At 37.5% G+C, this 16,726-nt stretch overlaps 1 protein-coding gene across 2 annotated transcripts in view; it reads left to right on the top strand.

The window, feature by feature from the left end:
- Window positions 1–16,726, top strand: part of LOC136858645 (poly(A) RNA polymerase gld-2 homolog A) — a 384,677-nt gene that overhangs the window by 283,661 nt on the left and 84,290 nt on the right. For both annotated transcript variants that reach the window (XM_067138357.2, XM_067138358.2), the window contains exon 8: window positions 845–973. In XM_067138357.2, the coding sequence (XP_066994458.1) occupies window positions 845–973 (129 nt within the window). The remainder of the gene's footprint in view (window positions 1–844; window positions 974–16,726) is intronic.

Raw genomic sequence — 16,726 nt, 5'->3', positions numbered from 1 at the left:
ATCCTCATCAGAATACGCGGGTCGCCACGGGCGTCGCATCGAAAGACCTGCACCAGGCGAGCCGAACATGTCCTTGGACATTCCTGGCACTAAAAGCCAGATGCCATTTCATTATTATTATTATTATTATTATTATTATTATTATTATTATTATTGGTTTAATTTCCAGTTTATACACTTAATGTTTCTAGTGTTATCTTTTTGTACATGTTCTCTTGTGCTTTGAAAAGTTCATGTGGACGTTTTGATCCATTCAACAATAATAATAATAATAATAATAATCATCATAGCATAATTTTTAATTTTAATATAATGTGTACTTTGACAAAAATCACAGGCTCTTGCACAGAAGAATCGGTTCTATACTTCATATGCTTTGTCCTATGCTAGGGTCTCAAGTATGTCTTTCTCTTTGAGATGGTTGTAATTCCCTTTGAAACAAGAAATTACCACCTCTCTGGCTCTTTAATATACATTTGTTCTGTACACATTTTGCTGATAAACTTGCATAGTTCTGTTATGTTAGGAAAGTAGCAAGCCACATTTAAAGGTAATTTGTAGAAAATGTTAACATTTGAACTTGTTCTTAGAGCATAGAAGTACACACTTGCATTGGCAAAGTGTAGTCTGTGTATTGACTACACAACAAACCTTTGATAATATGATCGTTTCCTTCAGTCATGCTTGTTTTTGGAAATATTCAGCTGATTGCCTTTTGTGTCAAGAAATGAACATTACTGTATTACTGAACATGGAGACATACTTTTATCTTTTGAAAATACCAGTTGTACTTTAAAAATGGTCTGAAATTCAACTTGTAACAGTTATTTAAAATTGTTTCCAGTGGACTGGAGAGTTCGACCGTTGGTACTCATCGTGAAATTATGGGCACATAAGCATAACATCAACGATGCAAAGAATATGACAATCTCCAGTTACTCCCTGGTACTTATGGTCATTCATTTTTTACAGTGTAAGTCAGTGTACTTAATTTCCAGTTTTCAAGGATATATTTTTGTTTTGGTACTGTTCCTTCACTGTTGTGGTAAGAAGTAAATGGAGCAAGTTATTAAAATAAAACTATGGTTGAGTCCGATGATAATTTCAAAGAGACAGAAGAAAACAACTTTATTTTGGAGTTTGCCTTCCCATTACACATAAAAAGATGCATTCGTAGTACCTAAATTTCTTGGGCAGTATGAAGACAGCCTCCCCTCTGACATGGTTTTCTAGTGTCATCTTGAGAATTGAGGAAATTATTTCTCCATAAGGAGAAGGTGGTAGTTTATAACATTGGTACCACTAATGTAAGGCAAGCAGGAATAGGTACTATATAATTGGGGATGTGTGGGATCTGGTTAATGCAGCACTGGAGAAGTTTAAGGGAGTGTGGGTTATCAGTTAGGAAGCTAGAAGTTGAGTAAGGATGACATGAAGTTGTTAGTGTTGAACTGAAGAAGTATTGTAAAGATACGGATGGAATTAAGTAAATACAGATAAATATTTACCAAATACTGCAATAGAAATTGAATCATAACTGAGAAGTGATATTGTGGATGCAGAAATGTTCTCATGTAACTGGAGTGCTAATCATAAATACAGAATAGGAACAGTAGGAGGGGAGAATATTCATACTGATGCAAGAAGAATTTGTAAGCTGCAAAACATTTGGGGATGAAAAATGTCAGCTAGGTGTAAGACTCATCTCTAAAAATAATAGGCAACTTGATGTTTTTGAGGTGTACAGACCTGGAAAGGGTGACACTAATGTGGAATTATTTGATAAGATGGCATTCGTTGTGATCTCAAATTAACAAATGTTAATTGGGAAGGTGATCTGCATGACAAGAAGCATGACCAACAAATGGTAAATAAGTTAATCTGGTAAGAAAATTCTGAATATGGTACTGCCAAAACCAGATGAGTTCTGTAGTGCACCATCCTGAGGGGAGGGGTGGTTTCTGTCATGCACCATATTGGGCAACCATTTCTAATATGTGCGTCCATTTGGGTGACCTAACAATTGCTCCGGCTATTTTCCCCTCAATCACCCGTCACTCTTACAGACCATTAAACGGATGAATGCATAATAAAATTGATGCTAAGTGTCGTTGGCTAAGTTCGGTTTAAATCCTCATCGTATAAACAGTTATCGCATCATAGAATTTTAGCGATGTCGTAACCTTCAATTTTCCTGTCACAATATTTGATATGGTAATCCTTACATTGCCACGCGACACCTCTCAGGGATAATTAAATTGCATCCACGAACCATAATATTTTACGTGAGATCAACTGAGACACCTCATTTCCTCTTCAATAAATTATTATCGATACCATTCATCATCCTGAATCAATATTAGGTTTTCAAGTCCAATCATCCGAATATAAGTGAAGAAAATAAATAAAATATATTTTTTTAAATGGATTAATTCAAAATTACTTAAATCCTAATAATATTAGCCTATCTCCTAAAATAATAACATCTAAATTGGGTAATCTATAATTTATTTCTTGATTCCGGAATCATAAAAGAAAATCTACTAATAATTATCATCATCAAATATCTTCCTCTTCTCTAACAAAGAAAATAAAATTTAAGTTAACTTCAATCTGATTCAACTATTCTTCTCCATTAGTTAAGCGCATCACAAAAATAAGGATAAGTTTTCTTGATTATAAAGTTGAAAGTACATTTTCTTTCTATTGAAAAAAAGACACGTAGTATCATATTTTTAGGTTGAAAATAAATCTAAGTCCCTAATCCTAATTAAACTTCATAATAAAATTGTATAGTTTGAGTCCATCAGTTCTTGTTTCTTTCTTTTATAAAAAAAAATGCTTATTTTCATCATTATCACATCAACATTCTGTCACAATGATTCACTTATTTTGATGTTATAACGTTAGCAATCACAAGTAAGTTCCAAATATATCGGCCCAAAAATGGCTATTTCAAATATATATTGTTCTTTAAATGAGAAATATTGGTCACCTCGACCATGTCATTTAGTTAAAATATTCAAATAACACCTTAAAACTAAATGTAGGTATCGTACAAAAACTAATTATAATCGTAGTTCAAATAAAAATTGTACCTAACATGTTTTATGGTTTAGCAATATTTAATCAGGTATCTATAATTCCGTAGGAATGTATTTGGTATCCTATTTTATTTAATTGCGGTAGAGATTTTAAATTATGGGATTGTTCTATGAATTAAATTCATTCTTGACAACATGCTTCCAATAATATTCAGTACAACGTTGATATATATTATCTATGAAGACAACAAGTTTCCCTTCTTTTATTTATTCCCTACTTGGATATTTCCTTTGAAGACAGTTTATGGTAACCCATGTATGAAATCCGCGATGTATTTCATTGTACTCGTGTACCACTAACCCAATATATCTCGCATACCATATATATATATTTTGCCGCGTATGGCAAACATCACCATCGGCCCATAATACGCCGTATTTACCGCCACAATTATCCATAATATGTCATTATTCATTCTCATAAACATATCACAGCGAATAATTATTCATAATCCCACATTAACATGCCACTCAAATCATAATTTCTCTACGTAAACATTTATCATCATCAACATGACGGCAAATCAACTTAACACCACATTACTGTACTATAACGGTATTCTTTTGGGTTAGAAATCATATATTATGCGCCTAAACACATTAGCCTAAAAATGAAATGCATATATAAATCAGATAAGTTAATATGTACTCACATTTCATTGCGTCGTATCAGCAAACACACATAGGTTATTCAGAAGTCGACTATCTTCTTCAAGAATAAAAATTAGGGTTACGTCACTTTAAATACGATGTTTTTGTCCCATAATGGTTAAAAATTACATTCTGAATCTCTCCTTGCTCAGTTATAAGCATTCCTATCTTATGGCATTGAGTGTAACTCCTGAAGAAATACCTATTCCCACATTAATAATAAGAAGTCAACAAGGACAATTTCATTGCGAAGATGGTAACGACTGTGATTTTATCACGAAGAACTACGTAAAAACAACATACCAATGTTCACTATAATTATAACTACTATATTTACTGCATATTAATTTCAAGAAAATAAAGTAACTCTTTGGAACTTATCTTGCGATCACTGACGTTAGATGACTGGCTCTGGCTTCGATGTTGTCATCTTAGGATTGCGTAGAACGACTCCATCCTTCGTTATGTCACCATCAGGTCGTAGTTCTGGGACTCGGGATAGTAGAAACAGCTGGGCGGTTTCCGTCAGACAGCCGGCACCATCTCCGATTTAGCCTCTCATCATGTTGTTGCAGTCAGTCATAAAAGAAAGAAACATTTCCAAATCGGGAGTTAATTTCACATCCATACTCTCAGGAATGTATATCAAGTTTGTATCTAAGATCAGGTTTTTAGAACAGTAATTCGAGGTTAATTCTTTGTAACAATTTAACAGTTAGAATATATCAAGTTAGCTCTCTAAAAATTTCTTTTGTTCGGCTAATCAACCTATACAGCGTTATATTCAACTTGATTCCTCGTACGGTCTTGAGCCTATACTCCGACTACTGTTTGAGTATTTTCTAACTTGCTCTTCACGATATTCCTTCGTATATATTTGATTTCCAAATATTCTTTCGCTTCGACGGTTCTCCAGCCGGAAATTACTGCAATATCTCCCTTCTTATTTACTCAAAGATTGGCTTTACTTCTCGATGATAAATTTACGTCTTTTTTCGTAATGGATTTTTTTTTATTGTTCAGCTACTTCTTGTTTTAACAATCTTGAACACCTTCTATTATTTTATCACGGCCGCATGGATCCTTTATAACTTTCCGTCTCAGTCCGTGATCTAGGCATCTTTAATTCATCAAATAAATATCTTTGCCGTCACGTGCATGGCCTTCTTGAATATATACGTTCGTAAAATGTATACACTTCGAAATCACGGCCTATTTTACTTAATATATGCATTCTTTTCTGAGGTATGGCCCAATTACGTAATCTTCGCGATCATTACCGTGCATGGCAGACTTATAATTTCGTACGACGACCTTTATTCCGATCTCAGGACGATGAAAACGGTACAGTAGAGAAACTGAAGTGATAGGTTGTATAAGTGTGATAGGAAGATATTAAAAGTAGATATGTTAGGCAGTACCATATGGTTGATAAGATAGGCATGAGGGAGTCTTAAAGATAATTATGATGGGTGTAAACTGGTAAATATGTAAACAGCTTGTGGGATGGGTTTAAAGCAGTTGTTGAGGAATGTGAAAACAGGTATATACCCTTAAATGTGGTACGAATGATTGAAGTCCTACTCTATTATAACAGAGAAATATTGACTAAGGAGGTGGTGTAGGTTGGAAAGAAATAGTTAGGAATGGTTGTGAAAGTAAATAGAAATTTAACCTGGCAGTGGTGTGGTCTGGAATTCTTATGTCATTGGAGTGTAGGGTGTAGCACACACACCCATGTTGTTTTTGGTTTCTTCTTCGTCTTCTTTTATGACCACATAGGATCACGTTAGTCAGTCCGTCGTTCAGGTCTCTTTGAAGGGATTGTTCGGGCTTTGCGGTCCTCCCAGTACTTCTTCAGACGCTCCGATCTTCGTGCCCTTTCCTCAGTTGAAAATGTGTGTGTTGTTGGTTTGTTTTGTGTAAGGATAAAGCAGAGGTTTGTATTCTTGAGTTTTGTATTCAATTTTATCTTATTTGTGGTGTCTTCTGTTGTAAGGCCTATTTCCTTCAGATCCTCTCGTACTTCTCTGATCCATTTACATCCTGTTGGGGTATTTTTTGAGACGAGATTGTGTTGTACTAGTTGTTTCAGAAGTCTCGAATCCTGCATCCTCATGATATGTACAAAGAATCCCAGTCTCCTCTTACGCATAGTATCTGTAATGGGTTCCAGCTCTTTGTACATGACTTTGTTAGGTATTAACCGCCACTGTCCATCTTTCTGGTATTTTTTGTTGATGCAGGTTCTTCCAATCCTCCTTTCAATTTTCTGAAGTCTGTCAGTCTTTGATTGTTTATTCAGTTAAAAGAGCTGCTGCATATGTAGCTTCCGGTTTTATAACTGTGTTGTAGTGTTTTATTTTTGTATTTATTGATAGACATTTCTTTTTGTAGATATCCCATGTTAATTTTTGTGCTTTAGCCAATCTATTTGTTCTTATTTGGATTGAGATTTTTTCATTTAGGTTATGTGTTATTACTTCTCCAAGATATTTAAATTGAGTTACTATTTTGATTTTATTACCATTTATGGTGACTTCTCTGTGTTGGTTTTTGGGGCATAATTTCTGTTTTTTTCAAATGATATTTTGAGGCCAATTTTATTTGCAATGTTTTGAAGTTCTGATATCTGGGTTTTTGCTTCTTGTATGTCCACTGCTAGTAATGCTAAATCGTCAACAAAACCCAGGCAATTTGTTTTGATTTTTCGGCCAATCTTTATTTTGGGGGGGACATTTCCTAAACTATTCTCTCATTACCATTTCTAGAGCACAGTTAAATAATAGTGGTGAGAGCCCATCTCTCTGCCGTAGTCCAGTTTTAATTTCAAATGTCTCTGATGTTTCACCCCTAAACTTCACTTTTGATTTGGTGTTGGTGAGAGTCAATTTTATTATGTTTGTTAATTTGGGGTGTAGTCCAAGGTGTCTTAAAATTTTAAACAGAGATCCTCTATGGATGCAATCATAAGCTTTCTTGAAATCTACAAATGTTATCACCATATCTCTGTTTCTTCTCCTGTTATAGTCCATTATCAACTTAAGACTCATGATCTGATCAGGACAGCTCCTCCAGGGTCTGAAACCTCCTTGATATTCTCTTAGTTCTTTTTCAATTTGTAAACATCCTATTAAGGATGATTATTGAAAATACTTTGTATGTTTAGGAGCGAGATTCCCCTGTAGTTATTAGGGTCGGTTTTGTCTCCTTTTTTGTGCAGTGGATGAATGAGGGCTGTTGTCCAGTGTTCTGGTAGTTCTTCTTTAATCCAGATAGAGACAAGTTGTTGATGGAGGGCAACTTTTGCTGATGTTCCTGCATATTTCCACATTTCCGCAAAGGTCTGATCTTCTCCTGGCGCTTTGTAGTTTTTTAATTTATTCAGAGCTTGGTAGACTTCCTTTATTGTGGGGGAGATTGATGTTCTCTTGTGATGTTTTTATCGGGGTGTTGGTGTCCAAATGAAGGAGTTCTGTAGGTTCCTCACAATTTAAAAGCTTGTTGAAATGTTTAGCCAGAATGTCTGCATTGTCTTTATTGTTATGGGCCAGTTTACCATCTTCATCCTTCATCAGTAGGGTTGGGGGTTCATATTTTTGGAGCTGCTTTCTGAAGGTTTTGTAGTAGTCCCTTGATTGAGTTTTATTGAACTGTTCTTCAATTAACTGCAGGGTGTCCTTATGATGTTGTCTTTTTATTCTTCTTAAGACTTGGGTAGTTTCTTTTCTCTGTTTTACTAGCTTTTGATAGGATATTTCTGTTTTTTGGGACTGATGTAATAGCCATGCCTGATGTCTTTTCTCCACTGTTTTATCACATTCAGTGTTCCACCATTGGTGTTTTTTACATGGTTTAATTGGAGCCAGGTCTTCTGCAATTTGTTTAAGGTTGTGTACTAAGTCTTCAAGTTTATCTGTGATTTTTATTTTTTCAGTTGCTTTCTGGTAATTTTTGTTGTTGATTAGCTGGGTAGGATCTATTTTTCTTTTAGTTTTAAGGGCTTGCTTTTGTTGTCTCCTCTGGGGAGTGAGTTTAATTTTAATTTTAACTACGTAGTGATCTGAACCTGTGTCTATTCCTCGGAGGACTTTGACGTTATAGATCTCTTTGTGGTGGTATTTGTCCATGCAGACGTGATCCAGTTGCCATTCTCCTTTAGTGTAGTCAGGGTGTTTCCATGTTTTGAGTTTTTGAGGTTTCCTCTTAAAACATGTAGATTTTGAGATTAAATTATGGTTTCTACACAGGTCAACTAGTCTCTCTGCATTTTGATTTGTTTTCTTGTGTGCTGGCCATTTTCTGATGATGTCACGGTATTTTCTTTCTCTGCCTAGTTGAGTGTTGAAGTCGCCTATTAATAATTTTACATGGTGTTTTGGGGATGTTATCTATGGTCTGGTCCAATAGGTCCCAAAATTGTTCTGTTTCCTCATGGTCTTTTGAGTTGTTGTTTTTATCATTAGTGGGAGCATGGGCATTTATTATAGAATAGATTTTATTAGATGCCTTTAAGATGAGCGTTGAGAGTCGTGGAGACTGTGATCTGAATTCTTGAACTGAGTTTATTATTTTAAGGCTGACCAAAAATCCTGTTCCAAATTGTGGGACATTCTTCATCACTCTCTTCCCGCGTATACCTTTATAAAGTCTGTACTCTTGAGATTCCAAGGCATCCTGGTCAGTGTTTCTAATTTCCTGTAATCCCATGATAATAATTTTGTGTTGGTCCATTATGTCGGTGATCACTTTTAGTTTACCGGTTTGCATGAGTGAGTTTATGTTGTGTGTAGAGGAGTATGTTATCTGCTTTGGTTTGATTCTTGATTTTGTCTCGTTCGTGTATGTGGTACTGGGGTATTTCCGTGCCTCCGACTTCATGGTATCTTTCAGGTGGCAGCCCACCGTATCCGAATGCTGCCTTCTCTGAACTCTTGGTTCAGTCGGTGGAGTATTCCTTAAGACCTTCCATGGTTGACTGTCAAGGTGTCACCTGTGCGGGACTAGGTCCCGAATTACAACTCTGGATGTGATCCAGTGAGGTGATAATGAGGTCGCTCCTCTGGAGTACAGGCGCCTTGTGCAGCCACCCCTAACCTGGAGAACAGACGCTGCATAATGGATTCCAATGACATATCCTCCACTGTGGGGACCACCACCCTACCCAAAGGCGCTCATTCTTCCGAAGCCGTTGGCCCCCTTAGGGAGTCAGGTTATTTCCCGCCGCCCAATACTCGGCGCTGGCTGTTTTACAGCTGGGTGCCAGACCAGCAAACCCTCCTCCTTTCTCATTCCGGACTTGGGACCGACAATGGCGGAGTTTGTTTTTGATATATTTTATAAATACTTAACATTTGAAAATTATAGTTTAACACATTCCATTTTATGAGTATGGAGCAAATTGATTATGTATTAATATAAGACGGAAACAATGCAATTGAACGTTTATTTATTCATGACTAATCTAGAAAGATATTTTGTATGCATATTCAGCTGCTTAACAGTGAAATTAACACTACAAACAAAAATGCTGCTAGAAGTAAATAACTAAGTAACATTCACTTTTAAACAACAAAATATTGTAATTCAAATTAGACAAACAAAATATATCCATACTTTTATGGGTCCACAGCTTTACAAACATACTAGTTCATCTTACATAAGAAAAGCATATGGCCATGAATGACAATCTGATTTTTCCTTACTGACACAGTCATCACACATTACCACCACATACTCCATACATACCGTATAATCCCAAATACCACCCGCCACCGAATAAGACCTGCACCCTAAATTTGAGACGGTGAAATATGGAAAATAAATTTAAAAAATCAAATAACATGCATACCTATTTAATTTTCTTCAAATATACCACAAATATAAATTCAAATAGCTTACAATTAATAAAATCATCACAAAAATACTCACTCATTCACAATTCACTGTCATCTGAAGTTTCACCGTAGGAACTTTCGTCGCTGACATCTTTCCACAGATAGTCGTCCTCACTACCATCCACTGAATTTGAAATTCCGCATTTCTTAAAGCTTTTGGACACTAGATTGTTGGGAATGCGCCCCCATGTGGTCTTGATCCAGCTGCATATTAGTCCCACTTCAGGCCTCTTCACTCTTCTGGTTGGTATTAACACGTGATGTGGTGATTTGGATATACACAATGATCATTAGACCACTGATAACCTATGCAGCAATCATTTGGTGGATGAAAATAAGTCAAGGAAAAGTCAGTAGCAAACTAAATAGCCTTCAGAGAATTGCACGTATTGCCATAACTGGGGCTATGAAAACTACGCTGACAGAATCCTTGAATACTCTACTAGATCTTCCTCCATTAAGTAACTTGGCTAGAATGAGTGCATATTGATTGGAGCAAAATGGATGCTGGAAAGCTCTGATCTTGGACACTGTAAAATTAACTGAGTAATAACAGGGGAAGTTTTACACATACCAGCTGATCGCATGATTCCAAAATACAGTATATCTTTGAGAAACCATTTGAGACCCAGATGACAAAAAAGGAAGACTGGGACATTAACAGATCAAGAACTGGTAGGGAAGATATTGTGTGGTGGACAGATGGCTCAAGGACTGAGAAAGGAACAAGAGGAGGGGATCAACGGGGAAATACCTGAGAGATCAATCCAAATGAGCCTCGGCAGACACACCACAACATGCCCTGAGGATTTCTGAAAATGAACTAGAGATAAGAACATTTTCATATTTACAGACAGCCAAGCAGCCATTAAGGCACTTAAAGCTGTCCGAGTTACATCCAGAATTGTTTGTTATTGCCTAAAGGCGTCAACAGCTGTCGCACGAGTATTGGGTTTGACGCCTTTAGGCATTCTTGTACAGTAATTCTAAATGTGTTCTTACGTTGGGTTAGCTGCCTATAGGCGTCTGGCTATTCTTAATCACTTCTGCCATCTACTATCATAATTTGAAACTAATTCCATTCATATTAGATGTGATTATTGCTGTCCTATTCATTTTTATCTGGTCTCACGTCAGTCGGGTAGTTCGCGCTTAGGCGGTAGTCAGACAGCTGTCTTGTGTTACCTCATGCGGTCCACACCAAATTGTTCGTAAAGTATATTTATGTGTACATATACATTGAAATTACTAAATTTGCAAGTTGTTGTTGTTGTTGTTATGATACAGCTGTTTTGCGAACTCCATTATCCACGTTCTGATAACTTTTATAAATTGGTCTGTGTATGGTGGTAAAATATTCCGTGTGACGTGAACATGGCTTAGTTAGGAAAGACGTTGAATTATATCGGTGACGATGAAATAGTGGAACATTTATTACAAGATACTAACACTGACAGTGACGCATCCACTGATGGGCAAAGTGACACAGAAAACGACGATCCAGAAGAAGAAGATGGTGATGGTGAGGAGGAGGAGGAGGTGGTGGAAAGTGACAGTGTGGACTGACATTCCAAGTAAGCCTAGGTCTAATTTCCTTTCATTGGAGATGCAGGTATACACGTAGTACTGGAATGTGATCCGCTAAACATTTTTGAATTCTTTTTTACTGACGAACTATGTACTCTAATTGCTGATCAAACAAATTTATATGCCACACAATCAATTGAAAAAAAAAATCTCAAGCTGGGAAAATGAAGAATAGAAATCGTGACAAAAAGTGGGAACCTACTAATAGCTCACAAATAAAACTGTTGTTAGGCCCATTTTCACTACAAGGCATAGTTCAGATGCCAACAATGGGGATATTTTTCAGTAAAAACAAACTGGTTTATACTCCGTTTTTTACCGATATCGTGACTGAATCACGATTTCATTTGTTAGTGAAATTCCTGCACTTCGCGACAATGCAAGTTTTGATCCGGAAAGTGAGCCTAATCCAAAGCTTTACAAAATTTGGTCCGTGTTGAAATATATTGTTGAGCGATTTCAAGCAGCCTACACCCCTGAACGTGACATTGCCATTGATGAGAGTCTGTTGTGGAAAGGTCGCCTTGGCTGGAAAATGTTTATTCCGAAAAAAAGAGCACGGTTTGGGATGGAGTCCTTCAGCTTGTGCGAATCTGGTTCTGGGTTCGTTTGGATCATTCTAGTGTACACTGGTAAATCGAAAAAGGTTCAAGCTGAAGTTGACGGTATTGAACTAAAGACTCTTGACAAGCCTTCCCAAGTCGTGCTGTCACTAATGGGTGACCTACTAGGCAAAGGGTATATGGTATACATGGACAATTACTATTGTTCTCCACAACTGTTTAAATTGTTGGTTGAAGAGAAAACTGACGCTGCAGGCACTTTACATGTAAACAGGAAGGGTGTACCCAAAGATCTGAAGACTCAAAAGTTACAAAAGGGAGAGTTTACAGTCTGGTACAAGAACAAACTGATGATAATGAAGTGGGGAGACAAGAAAGATGTTCATATGGTCAGTACCGTCCATGATAAGTGTTCAACTTGTTCGGGATAAGAGAGGAAATAATAAGTTCAAGCCTACTCTGAGTATCGAGTACAGCAAAGGAATGGGAGGAGTCAATTTGTATGATCAGTGCGTCGCCAGTTACTCTGTGGCACGAAGGAGACTAAAGAAGTACTACATGAAAATGTTCCGGCACTTATTGGACATTGTTGTTTTCAATTCTTTTGTTCTCTTCCAAAAGAAGGGTGGGATTGATTCTCAACTGATTTTTCATCTCAATCTGGTATCAAAACTGACAGAAGTATTGTGATTCGACATTGAAACTAAAACGTCCAGGAAGAACTTATGGAGATCCAGTTCAAAGACCAACCGCACGTCTCTTCATATCTGAGAACCCGCCGACCGGAAGTAGGAATCACTCAAGAAAACGTTGTGTTGTGTGCCTGTCAAACCAGAGGCGACAGGAAACTGTCTACTGCTGTGAGGAATGTGACGTGGCACTCTGTGCTTGCCCGTCCTTCCGTATTTACCACACTGTGCGCTATTTCTGAATGACCTATGAACCAGAAAATATGTATAACCTATTGATGCATATCTGCAAAGTGAAAAATGTCATCATAATAATGAAAGGAACACTTTATGAACACACTGTGTATGTATGTATGTATATATTGACGGGTTTACAATAAAAACGGTAATAAAATAATGCTATTAAATTTCTACTATATCACAAATAAATCAAGTAAAATATATTTTTGTGTTGAGTATTTACATCCGCCGCACGCTACTGTACCCATTTCGAAAGTTCATGTTGCGCTGAATAATTACCGTCTGGCTGGTTGACATTATGGCCAGTTAAGGGGTTAAAATAATATGGGTACCAGGGCATGCAGGTATAGAAGGTAATGAAAAAGCAGACAAACTTGCAAGAAAAGGGTCTGAAACACCTTTTGTGGGCCCAGAACCAGTATGTGGGAACTCTTACAGATAAGACCGACTTTACGTAGGCAAATGCGTGCAAAAGAAACATGAAAAACTAGAAAGATGCTCCAGGATGCAGGCTTGCGAAGGAACTAATAAAGAACCCAAACAAGAAGCATACTAAGGAACTGCTGGAACTTGGCAGAGAAAATAAAAGATGAGTAGTAGACTGCTGACTGGACACTGCCATCTTAAAAAGCACCTACATAGAATTGGAGTAATAAGAGACAAAGTATGTAGGAAATGCAATGATGCGGAAGAATCCGCTGAACACATACTCTTTGAATGTGAGACTCAGGGAAGAATCAGTATCTCCACACTGGGATTACCTGGTGAAGAGAGAAGAAATACCCGAGAAGACCCAGTAAGGAGAACCTGCAGCTTTATGAAGGGAGCAGGGATAACTAGTTGGGAATGAAGAAAAACACATGGTAGCAAAAGATCTTCGAGGTTTATGCTAAAAAGGAACTTCTAAAACTTGAATAAAGAAGAAGACATGATCACCATCAGACATCCATTAGGTGTATAACTGTTCCGTTGCAGTTTTGAAAGCCCGGTTCACACACACATCCAACGGCTGTAGAATAGTAGTGAGTCCTCCCGGAATTGCCGCAAGATCGGTTTTTCCTTTCCTCATCATATCTTTTACGGCATCAGTTGTATGTCCTCTGTAACTGTCCAACACAAGCATGTTTAGTTTTTGTAGCAAAGCTCCTGGGCGACGTTGCCAAACGCACTTCACCCCTTCCTCAAGGAACGCACTGTCCATCCAGCTGAACTTGTGTTCAAACAATAACACCGGACGGCTAGTTTCCTTTCAGAAGCGTTTTCCTTTTCAGAACCATATATGGAGGGAGTTCGGTTCCATCCGCTAATTCACACAACATTACCGTGCATCGTTGCTTTTTGTTACCATCTGTTCTCATGGTTATACCTTTAGAAACCTTCGTATCCACTGTATTTTCCAACGGCATTTCAAAATAGACAGGTGTCTGGTCAGCATTCCCAATTTGCGACAGCAAATAAGAATTTTGCTTCCTCAAATGAATGTGATGCTGAAAGGCCATCAATTTTTCTTCATACGCCCCAGGAAGACATTTTGAAATAGACATATGTCTCCGAATGCACGATCCCTTTCTCCGATAAAAGTTTCGGATCCATCCGCGGCTTGCAGTAAAACCCTGTGTTTTGAGTTCTTTTGGGATCTCTCTTGCTTTCAATTGACACATTTCACTAGAAACACCATATCCTAACTCACATTTTTTATCACAAATTTATGGAGTCGTTCTTAAATTTCCTAAAACACTGCACTCCGCCCGCCGAATGCTCTGCGATCGCCGTTACTTTTTAGAAGTTTTTCCTTCTTCCGCCAATCATGAATACAAGATTCATCAATATCGTACTTTCCTTATATTTCAGCTTCGCTTACAACTGGGTAAGTTTCTCACGCACGGTAAATGACCGCAGACGCAGTTTTGAATCCATCGCTTACTATTGAGACAGCACTTTCATAGGACAGATGGAACTCGAATGTGAGCGAGGTAGACTTCCGTAACCAACAGTCTTGACTCTCGCAAAGTACGATATCCCGCAAGATCAGCTATTCGCGCACACAGCATGCCAGCAGCACTTGTAAAACAAATGACGATCGAGCAACTGCAGCAGCGGCTTTCATATTTACTGCATATTTACCCATATTCTTTGATTTACCGTGTTTCATTACCTTACATTTCGCTTTTACATGCCACTGTAACCGTATTCAGAAAAAAAAATCGATCTTGTTTTCTAGAATGCAACTAAAACACAATAAGACCTGAATGCCCATTTTCATGTGGTATATCGAGTTCGGTAACCGTATTCAAATCTATTTCAATACCCCATGTAAATGCAGTAAATATTTACGAGAATGAACGGCTTGAATACGACCCGCACCTAAGATTTAGAACCAATATTTTGGGGAAAAAAGTGCAGGTGGTTCGTTACGAAACTTTTGGAAGCACAGTGCCGATCTACTCTTCAAGAACTTGCTCCGTAATACATTTATATATTTGATCTGTGACTTTCTTCATAAATTTTGGATCTATCGACAAGCAGTGCTATTTCCTAAAATTATACAGTGCCTCATGGACTGCAGCTGAATTCTTTAAGAATTTACTCCATGCTACATTTAGATACGTATTTGATTCTGGACTTCTTCCCATACAGTGCTCTCCAACGCTTGTGTCTTGCTAACATTCTTTATCCATGATTTCTTCATGATTGACACACACTGCTGATCCTTAAAATTATACAGTGCCTTATAAACTGCAGCTGATAAATATGTATTAGATTTTAGACTTTTTTCCTAACATTGTGTTATAGTGCTTCATAAACTGCATGTGATTGACTATATTTCAACGCACAATAATCCGTAAGGATTTTAGTGCTTCACTATCAGCAACCTGCAGAATTCTTTATACTTTGCAATTTATTTATCTGTGCATTGTTTTACACTTATTTGTGATCGGCTGATGACCAAAATTACTGGTCGAAACCGGTACCAATTTTAATTAAATAGAAATCTAAACTTACATTTCGTATTTTAATAGTATTGAAAGGTTGAACCATTATTATTTTATTTTATGAAATACTTCCTCTCATGCAGAGGCTGCCTTGCGACAAAGTATACTTTTACATTTATTTTTAGAAGAGAAATACATATACTGTACTTGAGAAATGTTGAAGGTAACCTAATTGTAACGTGATTTCTTAGAATTATCAGCGAGCCCCTTAAGGCTATGATGGCAATCTCCCGTAACGTTGTAACTGGCAGAGACATCTGTTTCCAGAAATTAGCGGCAAAAGCGGGAATCGTTCCCCTTGCTCCAATCATCAGACCTACTATGTCGATTTCCTCTATCTGGTATCTCTCCCTGTAGTAAGGAATTGTTTGTAAGTATATATTCCTCTTCTCTAGGTTAACATCTGAGGGCTGCGACTTATGGCTTTCAAAGCAAATTGTGGGGTCGATGATGTAACATCTCTTCTTATTCTTGAAAGCAATGGTGTCAATCCTTCTGTGGCTTCCGTTGTCCGCTAACTCATGAACCTCTTCAAATACCTGGAAACCATGGTCTTTTAGCGTTGTCGCAATTAACGAGCGGATGTTATGATGACACGTATTCCTTAAAAGTTCACCATGAGGACAAGATCCCAGAACATGCGCAAGAGTTTCAATCTCCTCGAGGCAGCGCCTACAAAGGGAATCGTTCTGAGATCTTCCTGGTACTGATCTAACTGCTGAAATGTTTGTTGTCATCTTAATTGCTTCACGCCATTCACTACATGATAAGCCTTGATGGTCTCGAATCCAGGAGTTGGCAGGAGTATATTGATTGTATAAACATGCACCTCTTCCTTTCTGCTGTAAGTTACACCACTCACTGAATGCCCTTTCTCTCAGTACTCTTCTCACTTTCCTGGCATCTGTTATTTCTAGGTGTGGATGTAGCAAACTGTCAGATGGAGGGACATTGAGGGATTGTAGGGAGAGAGTGATTTCTTTTTTCAGGTTTCTTGTAGCA

Source organism: Anabrus simplex, chromosome 1, assembly GCF_040414725.1.
Source record: "Anabrus simplex isolate iqAnaSimp1 chromosome 1, ASM4041472v1, whole genome shotgun sequence".
Lineage (NCBI taxonomy): Eukaryota > Metazoa > Arthropoda > Insecta > Orthoptera > Tettigoniidae > Anabrus > Anabrus simplex.
The sequence above is the reverse complement of the archived record's forward strand: the minus strand, read 5'-3'. Positions and strand labels throughout refer to the sequence as shown.